This window comes from Chelonia mydas, chromosome 4 (genome assembly GCF_015237465.2).
Source record: "Chelonia mydas isolate rCheMyd1 chromosome 4, rCheMyd1.pri.v2, whole genome shotgun sequence".
NCBI lineage: Eukaryota > Metazoa > Chordata > Testudines > Cheloniidae > Chelonia > Chelonia mydas.
The window spans coordinates 138,891,999-138,907,721 of record NC_057852.1 but is presented as its reverse complement, the minus strand read 5'-3'; the positions used below and the strand labels follow the sequence as shown (position 1 = coordinate 138,907,721).

General features: G+C 46.2%; 1 protein-coding gene across 14 annotated transcripts in view; it reads left to right on the top strand.

Annotated features, from left to right (window-relative positions):
* The first annotated feature begins 5,212 nt into the window (after nucleotides 1-5,212).
* ZNF638 (zinc finger protein 638) overlaps nucleotides 5,213-15,723 on the top strand; it is a 71,601-nt gene continuing 61,090 nt past the window's right edge. For 3 of the 14 annotated variants that reach the window (XM_043544971.1, XM_043544972.1, XM_037898409.2), the window contains exons 1-2: nucleotides 5,218-5,432; nucleotides 13,947-15,570. In XM_043544971.1, the coding sequence (XP_043400906.1) occupies nucleotides 14,149-15,570 (1,422 nt within the window). In that variant the 5' untranslated portion in view covers nucleotides 5,218-5,432; nucleotides 13,947-14,148. Of the gene's footprint in view, nucleotides 5,433-13,579; nucleotides 13,802-13,946; nucleotides 15,571-15,723 lie in introns of those variants that run through there. The other 11 variants (XM_043544969.1, XM_043544962.1, XM_043544963.1 and 8 more) reach the window with 8 other exon arrangements.

Sequence of the window (15,723 nt, the reverse complement as noted above, 5' to 3'; positions counted from 1 at the left end):
CTCTGTCATATTCCCCACCTCCCCCCATACCCCAGTCATCTCTTCTTTTTAATCTCCTTATTCTGGTCCATATTCCTAATCACTTTTGTTGCCTTTCTCAGCACTTTTTCCAGTTCTAATATAGCTTTTTGAGATGGGGTGACCAGAACTGCACGCAGTATTCAAGGTGAAAAAACCCACACAGCTCTGCAGCAAAACCCCCAGTGTAGTTGCAGGTGTGCGGCCAGAAGAGTGCTTCTGTCAGCTTAGCTAATTAGAGGGAGAAGCTGGGTGAGGTAATGTCTTTTCATAAGCTTGAAAGCTCGTCTCTCTCACCAACTGAAGTTGGTCTAATAAAAGTTATTACCTCACCCACCTTGTCTCTCTAACATGCTGGGACCAACATGACTGCAGCATTGCGTACAGCTTAGCTAAGATCATTTGGGCAGGTGGTGTCACTCCGCTGGCAGAAACCCTCCTCCTGTTGGCATACACTGTGTCTACACTAGGGGCCTCAGCTGCTATACTATACCACAGCAGCAGCAAAGTCTGTGTAGTGTAAACTAGCCAGAAATGAAAGGGTAGCTAGTGCAGAAACATTCCCTGGCATAAGGAAACATACACTCAGCCGCTCCCAGACTATATTTCTTAGTCTGGTTATATGAAACCTACACAAAGTTCTGCATTGCAAGGGCCCTCTGTAGTGCACTGGTTGCATGTTAGCTTTTGGGTATGGCTCAAGTGTTGGTGACAAGCCGTAAAGCCTTAATGGTCTAGGACTGGGTGATCTAACAATTGACTCCTTTTCATTATTTGTTAAGCTCCAACAATATCCTGATGTCCAATTTGATTTGTTGTATTAATTCCAGAGGCCAACTGCTCTAGGATCAGTGGTAGGTCATCTTCAGCTGAAATCCCCTGCCCTTGGAAATCAGCTCCTTTCTACCAGGGCCTGAGTTTGAGCCTGAGAGAGAGCAGTATAGGATTTACCTGTCTGGTTACCCTTTTATTAACCCTCTGAGCTATTTTTGTAGCAAGCTCTGTATATAGCATTTTATTTTAAGACCCAATTTTGTATTTGTTTTGAAACACTGTAGCATGTCCAAGCGCTGAGGTGATAGGAACAGTTTGGAAACCCCTAAAAAAAGTATTGCATTAAAAAAGGATTAAGACACACCATTCGAAGCATTCATAAGGGGCTGGGATTCAGTGTCAGTGATAGTCATTTACTATCTAAACATACACTGGGGAGTCCTTGTGGCATCTTAGAGACTAACAAATTTATTTGGGCATAAGCTTTCGTGGGCTAGAACCCACTTCATCAGATGCACGGAGTGGAAAACGTGTAGGTTAGTCACCACTTGCAAACATACAATATAAAAAGCTATTTAAAGGCTGCATCCCTTTGTGGTTTTAAACTATGATGTTGAAACCCTCTGTCTGTGCCTCCTGGCTCTTCCAACACACACTCCCTATGCCCAGATATTTTCCTTTATCGGTGCTATTTCTTAGGCGTGTATCACTATGCTGGGAATATAGACACAGCCTAATCAGAATGTCTTCTTACCCTATGTCCTAGTACAAATGGGGCCCAATCCTCCTTGCGTCTGTGACTATTTCCACTGACTTCAGTGGAAGTATTCACATTAATAAATGAAGCAGGATTTGGCCTTTAGATTGTAATTTTTTTGACCTAACCCTGCTCTCTTCTGAACTCTGTCCACCTCTCCTTCTCACTAAGGTGTTTTTATAGCAGCTATCATTAGAATATCAGAGCACTGTCAAGGGGAGCTGGAAATCCCAAGTGCAAACCCCATGCCGGCAAGGCCCTTGTCTCCTCTTCCTTCTCAAAAGCATTGAGTTCAAACTACACTACATACCATAACTCTCTCCCAAGAGGTGTTAAATTTAAGCACTCAAAACCAGGATAGTCCAGAGTTAAGGTTAAATTAGCTCAGCCTCTTTGGGTATATAGATTAGGATACGGGGTTAGATTCACTGTGGTGGGCACAGGGAATATTGTTTCCCTTTGCCAGTCATGCCAGCTGCTCTCTGGGTTGATGGTGGGATTGACCAGTCGGAAGGCAGGCCATGCCTGGTACCACAGACCCCTGGCCCTGGGAACAGTTACACAGGGAGGAGGTTTCAGAGTAGCAGCCGTGTTAGTCTGTGTTCGCAAAAAGAAAAGGAGTACTTGTGGCACCTTAGAGACTAACAAATTTATTTGAGCATAAGTTTTCGTGAGCTACAGCTCACTTCATTGGATGCAGGGAGGAGGACAGCTTTCACCTATGGTTGAAACTCTGTAAGAGTGTCTGGCAGAGGTTGCTTGTGAGAGGCGCTGGTACCATCTCTCCTTGTGGCTCATTATGAAATGGCACCCTAGATGCACTCTCAATAAAGGCTTTCAACTTAGAGCCAATTTTTTTTTAAAAGTGCTCTAAATCAACAAGCAATGTCAGACTGGCCTAGAAGGAGGCCCATGGCTAGTTTGTGGTGCAGATTTGGGGTAATTCAATCCAGGATTTGAGAGATACAGCTCCGTGTTGGCAGCCGGTATCAAGCGGAGTGCCCCAAGGGTCAGTCCTGGGGCCGGTTTTGTTCAATATTTTCATTAATGATCTGGAGGGTGGCATGGACTACACCCCGAGCAGATGACACTAAACTGGGAGGAGTGGTAGATACGCTGGAGGGTAGGGATAGGATACAGAGGGACCTAGACAAATTAGAGGATTGGGCCAAAAGAAATCTGATGAGGTTCAACAAAGACAAGTGCAGAGTCCTGCATTTAGGATTGAAGAATTCCATGCACCGCTACAGACTAGGGACCAAATGGCTAGCCAGTAGTTCTGCAGAAAAGGACCTAGGGGGTTACAGTGGATGAGAAGCTGGATATGAGACAAGTGTGCCCTTGTTGCCAAGAAGGCTAATGGCATTTTGGGCTGTATAAGTAGGGGCATTGCCAGCAGTTCGAGGGACATGATCGTTCCCCTCTATTTGACATTGGTGAGGCCTCATCTGGAGTACTGTGTCCAGTTTTGGGCCCCACACTACAAAAAGGATGTGGAAAAATTGGAAAGAGTCCAGCGGAGGGCAACAAAAATGATTAGGGGACTGGAACACATGACTTATGAGGAGAGGCTGAGGGAACTGGGATTGTTTAGTCTGCAGAAAAGAAGAATAAGGGTGGATTTGATAGCTGCTTTCCACTACCTGAAAGGGGGTTCCAAAAAGGATGGATCTAGACTCTTCTCAGTGGTAGCAGATGAGAGAACAAGGAGTAATGGTCTCAAGTTGCAGTGGGGGAGGTTTAGGTTGGATATTAGGAAAAACTTTTTTACTAGGAGGGTGCTGAAGCACTGGAATGGGTTCCCTAGGGAGGTGGTGGAATCTCCTTCCTTTGAGGTTTTTAAGGTCAGGCTTGACAAAGCCCTGGCTGGGATGATTTAGTTGGGGACTGGTCCTGCTTTGAGCAGGGGGTTGGACTAGATGACCTCCTGAGGTCCCTTCCAACCCAGATATTCTACGATTTTATGTTTAGGATGTTAAAGTTTTTACCCTTTTTTTTTAATGGACATAGGAAAAAAATAGCCATGATCTAGATCAAACATATTACAGCACTTCCCCTGCTCTCAACTAGTATCTGACACTAGGAACTAGTTTAGGAACCCAAAATTTCAAGCTTTATTGATGTAGATCTCTGGGTAGTGATATATTGGGCTTTTGTTAGCAAGAAGCTATATGGAAGGATTGTACTATTGCACTTCTCCTACACAGGGACCGAAACAGGGATCTGAGGCAGGCTAAAGGGCAGCAAGTTACTTCTGTGCCCATCTAACTTGCCAGACAGCACTGTACCCAGCTGTGAGGTGGTTGATGCCAGATTAAAAAGCCAAGAGAGCATCCCATGCCCAAGTGCTTTCCACAGAACTATACTAGGGTAATGTAGCTGGAGTCTCTGCAGGCAGCACTGTCCTGACCTGGAACCAGTTTGCCAGCACAAGGCTGCCTGCCCCAAATGGGAAGCCTAGACCGACGCAAAAGAGGTTCATAGGGCACTTAGATGTACTCCGGAGGTAGATCTGGTTTTAGAAAGTCCTATTCTCTGCTGTCTCCTGTATACTGTGCATGATTTGGGTACTGTGTTTAGCATAACAAGGGAGTAGGGTTAATAGCCTGGTGTGTGGTTGCAGACATTATAGTCTTTTTAAGGAGATCACGACCATTCTTAAAAGAGCTTTTGTTTATGTCTTCACTGTACACAAAGGGATTCTGTGAAGTCATGTTGTTATTGGCAATCAAGGAGAGAGTCTGGAGCACATACACATGCCCCCAGTCAAGAACTTCCTAGCGCCACCCGTGGTAAGAGTCACAGCTCTCTAGATCACACCTATCATTGTCATGAGGAGGAGAATCAAGGGACAGGCTTCTGAGTCACACCACCGCTGAACTCCGAGATCCTGCAGCAGCAGCAGTCGCCCTCTAGACCGGGGGCAGCGTCACCTATTAGCATTCACCTCTTTCTCCGCACCAGCGCGGCAATCCATGCCCCGGTGGGGGTGGAGGGAAGAGAACACGATCTCACCTCTGTGTGTGCCGGCAAGGGGCCTCTAAAAAGCCATCTCTGGCAGCTAGCCCGGCACAAAGCAGCCGCTCCTGAATTCAGGCCAGGAGGGTTTCTAGGCTCCAGCACGACGGGGGGCTTGGGGCAGGGGTGACAGAGGTGGGTTTGTAAGCAGAGGGCAAGCAGCAGGCCGCAAGAGAACTATTCCAGGCCGAAGGGAGATAGATGGTCGGCAGCAAAGGCAGCCCTACAAGGGGGCCCCTGGGTGGGACTAGAGAGATCAGAGAGAGCCACCCAAAGGCAACAGACACCACAAAACCCTCTGCAACCCGAGACGCCGCCTGCCGTCCCCTTATATAGCGGTCGCCAGCGCTCCATCATGCCCCGCGGCGAGATGGGGCACGCCTGCGCAGTTAGCTCCACCGTTGCGCTCACTCAGGCTCTGCTCTGAGCGCGCACGCGCGGGAAGAGGGAGGCGGGGAGGGTCCGGCGGGCGCGAGGGACGGTTGTCTAATGGGGGAGCTCTTAGGAAGCTAGTGCGCCTGCGCCGGCAGCCGCCTCTCCCGAGCGCGAGGTCAACCCCTATGTGTGCGCACCTGTCCGCTCCACTTGACGCAAGCGCATTGGGCAGCCCATGGCGCAGACGCCCGGCGGGGTGTGTTCTGCGGCTGCGTCGCGATCACCCCCTTCGCGGGCCGCCGGGGAGTTACTCCTAGAGGCACGCGCGCGTCCCTCCGATCGTTGAGTTGTGCGCGTGCGCAGCGGTGTGACGCCAGCCATTGCCTGACGGAGGGGCGCCCGGGCTGGGCTGTGCTGATCGGCCAAGGCGCCCGAGCGAGAGGCCGCTGCGGAGCAGGGAGCGACCCGGCTCCGCCGTTCCCCCTGAGAGGTATGGGGCCCGCACGATGCGGCCGGGTGCGGGGGGAGTCCGGCGGCTGGGGGGGGGAGGCGGTTTCCACCGAGCTCCCGTGTGACGCAGAAGGGGCCGCGGCGGCTCAAAATGGCGGCCCGGGGCGACGGGGAAGGGGCGGGGCCCAGGAGCTGGGGGGAGGGGCGGCTTTAGGGGCGCTGCGGCTGCTGGGGAGGGTCTCGCGCCCGCAGTGCTGTGCGAGCCGAGGAGGCTGCGGGAGGCCCCCATCCTCCCTCCCCACTCTCTCTCCCGGCGCTGGGCCAGGAGATCGCGGCTGGCGGGGCGGGGGGCGCCGCCGGCCCTGGGAAAGGGTTAATGGGCGAGTCGGGCTTGGTGCCAGGGACTGAAACGCCTTGAACGCCCGCCCCCCCCGCCGTGCAGATTTCGGGGGCGAGCAGGCTGGGTAAGGTACAGCGCCGAGCGCATCGGTAAATAGTCGCGTGCAGCGCAGCGCACCCAGTGCGGGACGGAAGGCGCCTTCCTGGTCCAAAGGCGTTTGTAGCTGCGGGGAGGCAGCTGTGCGGTTAACAGACTCAGGTTTCCTTCTAGGTGTGCTTGCAGTTGGGCGTTTGCTTTTTTTTTTTTTTAATTATTTTATTTTTTTTAGGGGGGGCACTTATGTTCTGTTTGATTCGAGGTTCAAAATCTTGGGTCATAGATCTACTGTGGGCAGAGTGGGGGAAAAATCAGTGATTTAAAAATGGATTTTTTTTTTAAATTAAAGTTAAATATGGATTTTTTTAAAAAATAAACATTTAAAACTGTTAAGTCTTAAATGTAGTCAAACTTATTCAGAAAATGTAAATACAAGAAAATAATATGAAGCAGTATGTGCGGTGTGTTGAAGATCTAAATCACTTTTAGCAGCACTAGCCTCTTGTGTAGATGCAGAGAGAATATTTTCTTCCAGTTAATTCACTCAGTTCAGTGACTAGGTCAGTCAAAATTAAGAAGCCAGCTGGGAGTTCAAAAAGGTGAGAAGCTTCTTTTCCTCTTCCAAGATAAGAACAAACATTGGGAGAAGCACTCCTAAAAATCTTGAAGGACGTGGTGACCATAAGCAATCAGTTCAGTGCACTAACTACAGATAATACTTAGTTTGTATAATCCTTTTTAAATGCAAAAAACGTTTTGGTCAACTTTTTAATGTATCCAGCACATTTAAAGTAATTTTATTTAATAAAAGAAAAATACTAGTTTTATGCATTTTAATTTAATTTGAATTTTTATCTAAATATAGCTTGATACAATTTTCGAGTAAAAAATTCATCTCGTAAAGTTAATGTATATAATAGCTAAATAAATGTGTATGGATACAGGGTATCCTGGATAGCAAAAGGAAGCACCAAGTTTAGTGTAAAGACTCTTTTAGTTGAATCAACATTATAAAGGTTACTACCTAATGAGAATCAACCTTTCTTTAGGAAAATAACTAAAATGTACAAATGCAAAACATGATTAAAATTGCTGATGCAAATCAACCTACCCTGGCTGAGGGGCAGGGGTGGGCAAACTATTGCCCAGGGGCCGAACCTGGCCCTCCAGACATTTTAATCTGGCTCTCAAGCTCCCACTGGGGAGCGGGGTTTGGGGCTTGCCCTGCTCCGTGTGGCTCCTGGAAGCAGCGGCATAGCCCCCATCCCCCTCCTACGCATAGGAGAAGCAAGGGGGCTCCTCTTGAAACTGGGAACCATGGCCAGTGGGAGCTGCAGAGATGGCACCTGTGGACTGGGCAGCACGCAGAACTGCCTGGCTGCGCCTCCATTTAGGAGCCGGGGGGGGGGGGGGGGACGACGGACATGCCACTGCTTCTAGGAGCTGATTGAGATAAGTGTCCCCTGGAGCCTGCACCTCTGACCCCCCACCCCGATCCCCCTCCTGCCCTCCAAACCCCTCACTCCCAGCCTGGAGCACCCTCCTGCACCCCCAACCCCTCAGCCCAATCTCAGAGCCCGCAGCTGGAGCCCTCACCCCCCACCTCTGCACCCCAATCTCCTGCCTCAGCCTGGAGTCCCCTCCCGCACCCTGAACTTATCATTTTTTATCCCCACTCCAGACCCCACACCCACAACCAGAGCCCTTGCCCACACCCCAACCCCCCAATTTCGTGTGCATTCATGGCCTGCCATACAATTTCCATACCTGGATGCGGCCCTCGGGCCAAAAAATTTGCCCACCCCTGCTGTGAGATCTTAAAGGGACATATTTATTGGGATTAGATTATTTTTTTCCTCTTGAAGAAACCATTCCCCAAAACGCCCAATCTCTTTGTTCATATTTTCAAAAATGTGTCTGCGAGAGCCAACTGGGAACAGTCCTGCATTGGTTGGGGAGGGGGGGAAGAGGCAGACTTGGTCTTAATTAGCATTGGCCCTCAAACGGTAGGGGGTGTGGAGGAACGTTTGAGGGAGGGGCAAGACGGCCCAGGGAGGGAGCACCACCCAGCCCAAGCCTGGGCTCCTGGACCTGGCCTCTGAGGGGGTGTGGACAGATTCCATTACTGGTGGGAGCGGGGTGACAGAAAAAGTTTGGGGACCACTGCATTAGGGGGTTAGTGGATGGATACAACACTACTGGCTTCCTCTTCCCCTGTTCTTCATTTCCAAAGTATCTTGATGGGGGCCTACAGTCTGCTTGACTTAGGGTTATGTTCAGTGTCTTTTTTCAAAGAACTGTCCTCTCTTGAAAGATTTTGTCAAGTTCAGAGCCCTTCTGCAAGTGAAAAGGTCAAGATCTCTGAGGTTTTTGTGGCCATCTCAAGTTTAAGGGGAATTGAAGTTTGATTAGTACTGAATCTTTATCACTGTGCCAGCAAATTAAAACCTTCCTCTGCGAAATGGTGGTGTCTTGTTTTTTAAAATAATTAAAAGCATGAGATTTAAGATGGGAAGCATTAGTGTTGCCATTGCTTTTTCTCCAGCTCATTTAGGCCCTGATCCTGCATGTTATTCCATGTGGGCAGACCTTTGCGTGTATGCAGTGACCCATGGACTTCAGTGGTACAGAAGTCTGCCCACATGGAACAGTTAGTGGAGTCGGGGCCTTTCTTAACATTAGCAGAGGGGAAACAATGGCTTTAAAAAGGGAATAGGTCTATATACTAGTAGTAAAAATTGTTTTAAGGATACTGTAAAGCTTTTTTCCCATTTTCAGTGCTATTTGCTAATTGATTTGTGCTAATGTACAGCTCTGTAACAACCTGCTGTGTTGAACTCAAATAGCAGTTGGGGGACAACTTTTTCAAAAGGTTTCAAATGAGTAGCATGTTATTAATTACATACCAAGTTCTAGTCGTATTTCAGAAATTTTAGTTTACTGTGCTTTCTTAAAATGCTTTCTCATCTGGGGATGGATACTTTTTGTTAAATGTTACTTTCAGCAATCTCATGTCTCATAAGTAATGTTAACTTCACATTATCTGCTGGCAGTTGGTAGTTTGGAGTGCTAAATTTATATATTCAGTTTAATGATCAGATATATTTTTTGTCAATATTTGACTAGATTTAACTTTGAGCAATGTATATGCTACTTAGGTGCAATCACTGAATTCAGGCTTTCTGAAATACATGTCTTGTCATTGTGTTTTGTTTCCTTTCAAACTGGGAATTAATTAGGTTAATTTTGTCACTTAATTCCTTCCCTGGAATACAGGAAAAATGTGGGCCTCCTGTGATGTAATCACTAATAATTAGCAGGGTGGATTTGATTGAAATCAAATTGATTTAAATCACTAGTCAAAGGTACACACTTTACCTGTTACGGAAGTATTTTGCAATTTCAACATTACCTTTTATTTCTGGAACACTAAAGTCTTTGGCTAGGAGGTGCGGCAAATGAGCACTGTACCCATAAGTTGTTAGCTTGGGACTCTCTCCTAAATTTCTTCTCATCTTGGATACGTTTGCAGCATTTTCTGTGCCCAAGATGCATACTAGACATTTGAATTTTTTTTCAGTTTGTTATAGCTTTTACTGCTGCTACTTGTAAGTATTCTGCTGTGTGTGCATTTCCTGACGTATCAATTGTTTCTGTAAGGAAGACATTCTCTTCTTCTGTTCTCACACAAGCACGTACAACAGGATCATTGTGAATTCTGCTGCACCAGTCAAGACTCAGATTAACAATTTCACCCTCCAGACTTTTGCACACTACTCAATTTCTCTTTCACACGCCTTATCCAGCAATTTGCCTGCGACATCTGCTCTGTTGGGTGGACTGTATCTTTGTCTTAATGACTGAACCATGTTAATGAAGTGTGGGTTCTCAGTCATAGGGAAAGGAGACAAACAGGGTAATTACCTCTTTTTGTAATCTGCTGGTTCTTATCACAAACTTATCTGTGCTTGTTTCTGGATGATGGAGTTTTTTTTTCTTTTTGCTACAGGTGATATACTGTGGCTATGTGACATACATGATGTGACTGAAATACTATCATTGGCAGATGGCTCTGAAACTATAGAAAATGATGGTGATCTTGAAGGTGGATAGTCTTCAGAATCCTGTATGTTGAGGATGGATTCTCCTAAACAAAATAAGTCAATGCAGTTATTTAATTATTACCATACTGCTCATTTAGTGCTACTCATTGCATTCACTGACACTGAGTACTACTTAAAAGGTGAAACTCTAAAAGGAAGATCTGCCTATTTCAGCTGTTCATTTTTTATCACAACTGCATCTAAAATGACAGTACCATAAGAGTTAACAACTATATTTTTTGCTCAAACATGAGAATTCAAGAATAGTCCAGAAGGAAGAAGGGCAGTCCTTAAGAAAGAAGTATGAAATAAAAAAGTTTACCAACCTGAAGATCCTGCATGTTCAGACATGTTCCTTTCATCATCTTCAAGGCAGCTTCCTCCTGAGAAGGAACGCTTCTCATGATGTTGTTTCATTCGGGCAACCAGGCCTTGCATTTCTTTGTTGCACTGTTTGCATTTTGCATGCATGCCTGTCTTACCCACAGATAGAGGAACTTCATTTAAAATATTCCCAAACTGGATCTCTTTTACAGCCTGCTGCCATTATAGGTTTTCCCTTCTCGTGAGAGAATGATATGGTAGATCTCAAATCAATGAAGGCTGCACTCAGAAAGACCTCAAGAATTCTGGAATATGCTGCTCAAACAGTTTCACTTTTGTTTCTACTGCTTGTCCCTCCCTTCTCGCATTTATTTCCAAACTTCTTCTCCTTGTCCAGATCTATTCTGCCCCCAACAATCTTCTATTCATTGAACTTTCTGAAACTTTGCACTTTTAGAGAGATAAGGGATTGACGCTGTGTACACAAATTTGCAGAGGGACAATAGGGTTGAGGTCTGTTATTTCTCACCTCTATATATTTATTTAAAACATTTTTGCTGTTAACAAGTACGTTATCTCTGGAGACACAAATACACAGTTTGAGAACTGCAAAACTAAGCATCTCTGATGGTATCTTCTAGACCAGAGGGGGGCAAACTACGGCCGGCGAACCACATCCGGCCCACAGGACCCTTCCCTCTGGCCCCTGAGCTCCTGCCAGGGAGCGGGGTCAGGACAGGCTTGCAGAGGAGCCAGCCCAACTCCTTGGCAGCATAGTGAGCGGGGTGGAGGCTGGCCCCTCCCGTTCTGCTCCCTTCCCTCCCTGCCTCCCTCTTAGTCACAGTTCCTCCAGTGCCTGGGCAGCGTGACTGCAGCTCTGGCCTGGCGGCACGGCTATATCACCGCCAGACCTGCTGCTCCAGGGTGGCGCAGTCGGGGCAGGGAGCAGGAGGGAGTTCGGGGGTGGGGGGGGTGAGGAGCATTGGGGGGCATCAGGGGGCCGGTCAAGGGGCCTGGGGCCTGCTGCCGGGGACAGGGGCAATGTAAGCCAGGGTCCCCCTCCACTCCCAGTATGCTTGGCCCCTGGCCAAGCAGCCAAACCCAGACAGGGAGCGAGCCCTGCCCAACTGCCAGGGAGAGCAGCCAAACGAGCAGGAGAAATGCAAAGGGAAAGGACTGAACCTCTCTCTCCCCCTCCCCACAGGTAATATGGGGCGGGGAGAGCAGGGAGATTGGATAGGGTGGGGGTCCTGGGGGTGGTCAAGGGGTGGGGAGCAGGGGGTATTGGATAGGGGACAGGCGTCTGGGGGGGCAGTCGGGTGTGGAGGAGGGAGAGTTGGATGTGGGTGGGGGCTCCAGGGGGCTGGATAGAAGGCCGGGGTCAGACCATGTCTCGCTGTTTGGTGAGGCATAGCCTCCCCCATTCTTCCCAGTTCAGCCACTCTAGTCTCCAAAGCTTGTACATGGTCTCTGAGGGCCAGGAGCTCCTTGCACCAAATGCACACATACACCACCTGGGCATGCTGCATTGGGTGCAATAAACTGGATAGCCCCCACTCTGTTGCTAGACTTCTGCCTACATTCTCTTTTTACTTCTGAAGCTCGTTCCTTTGTTCTTTTGTTTTTATCGGGGTTTTTGGCTTTAAGTTTAAATAAGTTTAAGGAATGTTAAGTGTATCTAGCCCTCCCCCACACACTCCCTCTGGAGAACTCCCTCCCAAAACTACCCTGTTAGCCAGTCATTTTCCCTAGCTCCTCTGGTGCTTAGGAGGGGGCTTTTTAAAGCCCTGGTCTTCCTGACTAGCCCCGCCCCCTGGTTAAGGGTTGATGGGTGCTAAAGGGCTTAGGGATCAAAGCCTTGTCAAGAAGTTCTCAGCCTTGCCTATCAGGCCACTAGGCTAGTCTCAACACAAACATAGTTACCCAAACAAACAGACTACACGGTATATTTCAGTCAGGCAGTATGCACACCAATAATACAGTTACTACAGATGACAAACTTACCCGAAGGGTAACCTAATTGCTCCTCCTTCACCTGGAGAACTCCCTCACAAAACTCTCCTGTTAGCTGCTCCTGGTCGCTAGCTCATTCTTTTAGATCCTAAAGATGAGCTCTTTGTTTCCTTTGCCTGGCTGACATCAAAACTACTGAAAGCACTTGGAAAAAAAAACCTCTTGAAAGCACCACTCTGTTCTTTAGCCCTCTGATATTTCCATTCATAGCTTTGTCAAACATTTGCCTTTTGAGCTGAAATTTCCCAGGGAACTAAATCAGCACCGCCATTTTTAAATTGCAAGCATGAAGGAGAGGCACTTCCCTTTTAGAGAAATGTTTTTGTTTTGCTCAACTCAAATAGGATACTTTTAAACTTCAAACCAGCTATGGATTTAGCTGTGGTGAGGCAAGTACTTCAACTCTGTTAAAGAAGCTTGGTTTGCAAAGTTAAGAAAGCCTGTAACTTCCTTTCCAGTCAGTGATTTAGAAGGATTCTCAATGAGATTTATGCTATAAAACCTCAGGCTGAAGCCCAAACTACTGCAGAAAAAATGAAACTCACAGATCAACTAGTTTAAGGAAGTTGAAGTCTGATCTAACTTATTTACAACATAGTAACTGATGTACTTGTAAGTACAGGCAGAACTGTGCAATTCAGGCCCAAGGCTTCAAAAGACCTCCCAAATTTTGTAACTCCTTATCCCCAAGAATGTGGGCCAAGTTGCAGCTGTTAATTTTTTGTTAGTTTGGGCAACCTTTGACTGTACTCTATCCTTATTCATAGGTGCCTCTGTCATCTTAAAGGATTCACTTGTCTGTGCCTTCATCTGGGATTGAAAAACTTATTCTTCAGAAAGAAGAGTCCATTGTCGTGCTAATTTTTTGCTCTTTCCTTAAGTAACTTCAGCTTTGAGATGAGTGAGATGGTCTTTATTTGTACAGGTACACAATCAGTACAGGTTCTTACCTGTAATATGTGAAAAATGGAAATTTTCTGACCACAGAATAAAAATACTCACTTGTCACATCCCTTAAATGGGGTTTTGGTATAGTACCTTAATCATGGGAACAGTTACACTGGTATTCACATTGAAAACCTGTGTAACTACTTCCAGATAAGAGCATTATAAACTTCATGGGTAAATTGATCCCCCCCCCTTTTTTTTTTAAAAAAAGAGTACCCTACATAAATAAGGTTCTCATTTACAATTATGTTTCTTTCCAGTAGTTTTTTAATTATTTTCTTAACAATATATTTGGATGTAACATTTTTTCCTGTGCTTTGTAAAGGATTTTAAAATTTGCTCATACTATTTTGTGAAGTAATTTACAGTGGCTTTGAAGAGGTTTCTCTGAAGATCTAAAACTCATTGTTCAGAAGATGCTGCTGAGGAGAGGACAACAGCTGGATGTCTTTCTGTCTCATCTAAAACATAATAATCGTGGGTGTTTGGCAAAATACACTTAACTACAAGTTGCCCAGTGGATTAGATGAGAATTCTTACAGCAAGAGATTTGACTTTTTTGTTCACAAAAGTCTACATTCTACTGTGTGTATATACATATATATTTTTTAAACTGTGACATTAAAATACTGCTTCATGACTTTTAAAAAATGTTTTGCTTGCATTGTGGAATCCACTGCACAAAGTAGTTGAAAAGAAAATAATATAATATTTGTGTTTTAACTTTCAGCTTTGTATTATTCTTGGAAAGTTTCGCACCACTTGTGAATTCCCTGAACCTTGGCATTGTAAGTCCACTTCTGTTGGGCCCTCCTCCTTTACAGCTTGCTCAGATTAAGACACAGTTGGCTCTTCAGCAGTTGACATCAGCTGCCTCAGACAATTCAACACCACCTTATGCTTTGTTAAATCAGGCATTCCTGAAAATCGCCATGTTTAGTCCTAGAGGAAACTTGCATCAGAGGCCAAGAGCACCTAACCCATCTGGCTCAAAACCTCCAGGAGCTTTTAGGGGAGGTGGCATAGCAGGTCTTCAAAGAAAGCCTGCACCTGGAACACCTCAAGGAATTTCACAAAGATTTGGAGGACATGAAAATTTACAGCGGACAGGATCACGAAGAACTAATGTTCAGGTAACTCAACACAGAACCGATCCAAGGCAAGCAAAGGAGATAGCAAACTTACAGGAAGAGCAAAAGGAAAAGGTTCGTACTTCACGTTGGGATAACAATCCATGTCCAACTGGAAACACAAGCCGAAAGCATCCCGCGTCAACCCGGATCACAGAGCAGAATACAAATGTCCAGAGCCGTTATACAACAGAGAGTGCATCAAGTATTTTAGCAAGTTTTGGATTATCTAATGAAGATCTGGAGGAACTCAGTCGCTACCCAGATGACCAGTTAACACCTGAAAACATGCCACTAATTTTGAGGGATATACGAATGCGTAAAATGGGTCATCAGTTACCCAACTTACATTCTCAGAGCAGAGAAAAAGAAACTGTTGGTGGAACGGGTGGTTCAACTGTTAAGAGCAAAGTGATTGATTATGGGCACACAAGCAGGTATGGATACACTGAAGATCCTCTTGAGGTGCGTGTGTACAATCCTGAAGAACCAGCTGAAGAGAACAGAAAAGAATTTCAACCGCAGCAAACTATTTCAGTTCCACCATCCAATGTAACGTGTAACCCGATGTTTCCAGTTGAGGAATTAATGAAACAGATGGGTTTCCATAGCGATTCATCCAATACACAGTCATTTTTTCCAGTTGATGCTGCAGGCAAGGTGCCAGGGTTATGTATGACACCTACAGGACTCCCAATGGTAAAACCTATGAGCCAGCCTGGGATGCCACCTATGATGCCACCTATGAGCCAGCCTGGGATGCCACCTATGATGCCACCTATGAGCCAGCCTGGGATGCCACCTATGATGCCGCCTGGGATGCCGCCTATGCCCCAATCTGTGATGACACCTATTGTCCAGCAGTCTTTGACCCAGCCACCTATGGCCCAACCTGTGATGCCACCTATCAGCCATCCACCCTTTTCAGCTGAACTTCTTGCAGCTGTAAGACATCATGAAAGGATTCAGCATGAATCTGGGACTAATCAATCTAATGCACAGATTGGCTCAGGTCAGAAGAACTTCCAGACACAAGTTGAAGCTCCTATTAAGTCTCCTTTTGGAATTGTGAAAGCCTCTTGGCTTCCAGTGTTTTCACAGGCTGCTACTCAGAAGGTAAAGAGACTGCCGACTCCATCTATGATGAATGACTACTATGCTACATCTCCAAGGATATTTCCACATATGTGTTCTCTGTGTAACATGGAATGCACTCATATGAAGGTGAGTGTTTTTCAAAGATTACTGTGTAAAATACTTGTATCCAACATACAGTTACATCTTATCTTATTCAATAGTTTTTACTCTGCATTAGATGACTTGTGCATATTGTGCTCCGGTATGATTCCTGATCTGTGGGTTTTAAAAGATTAGAAA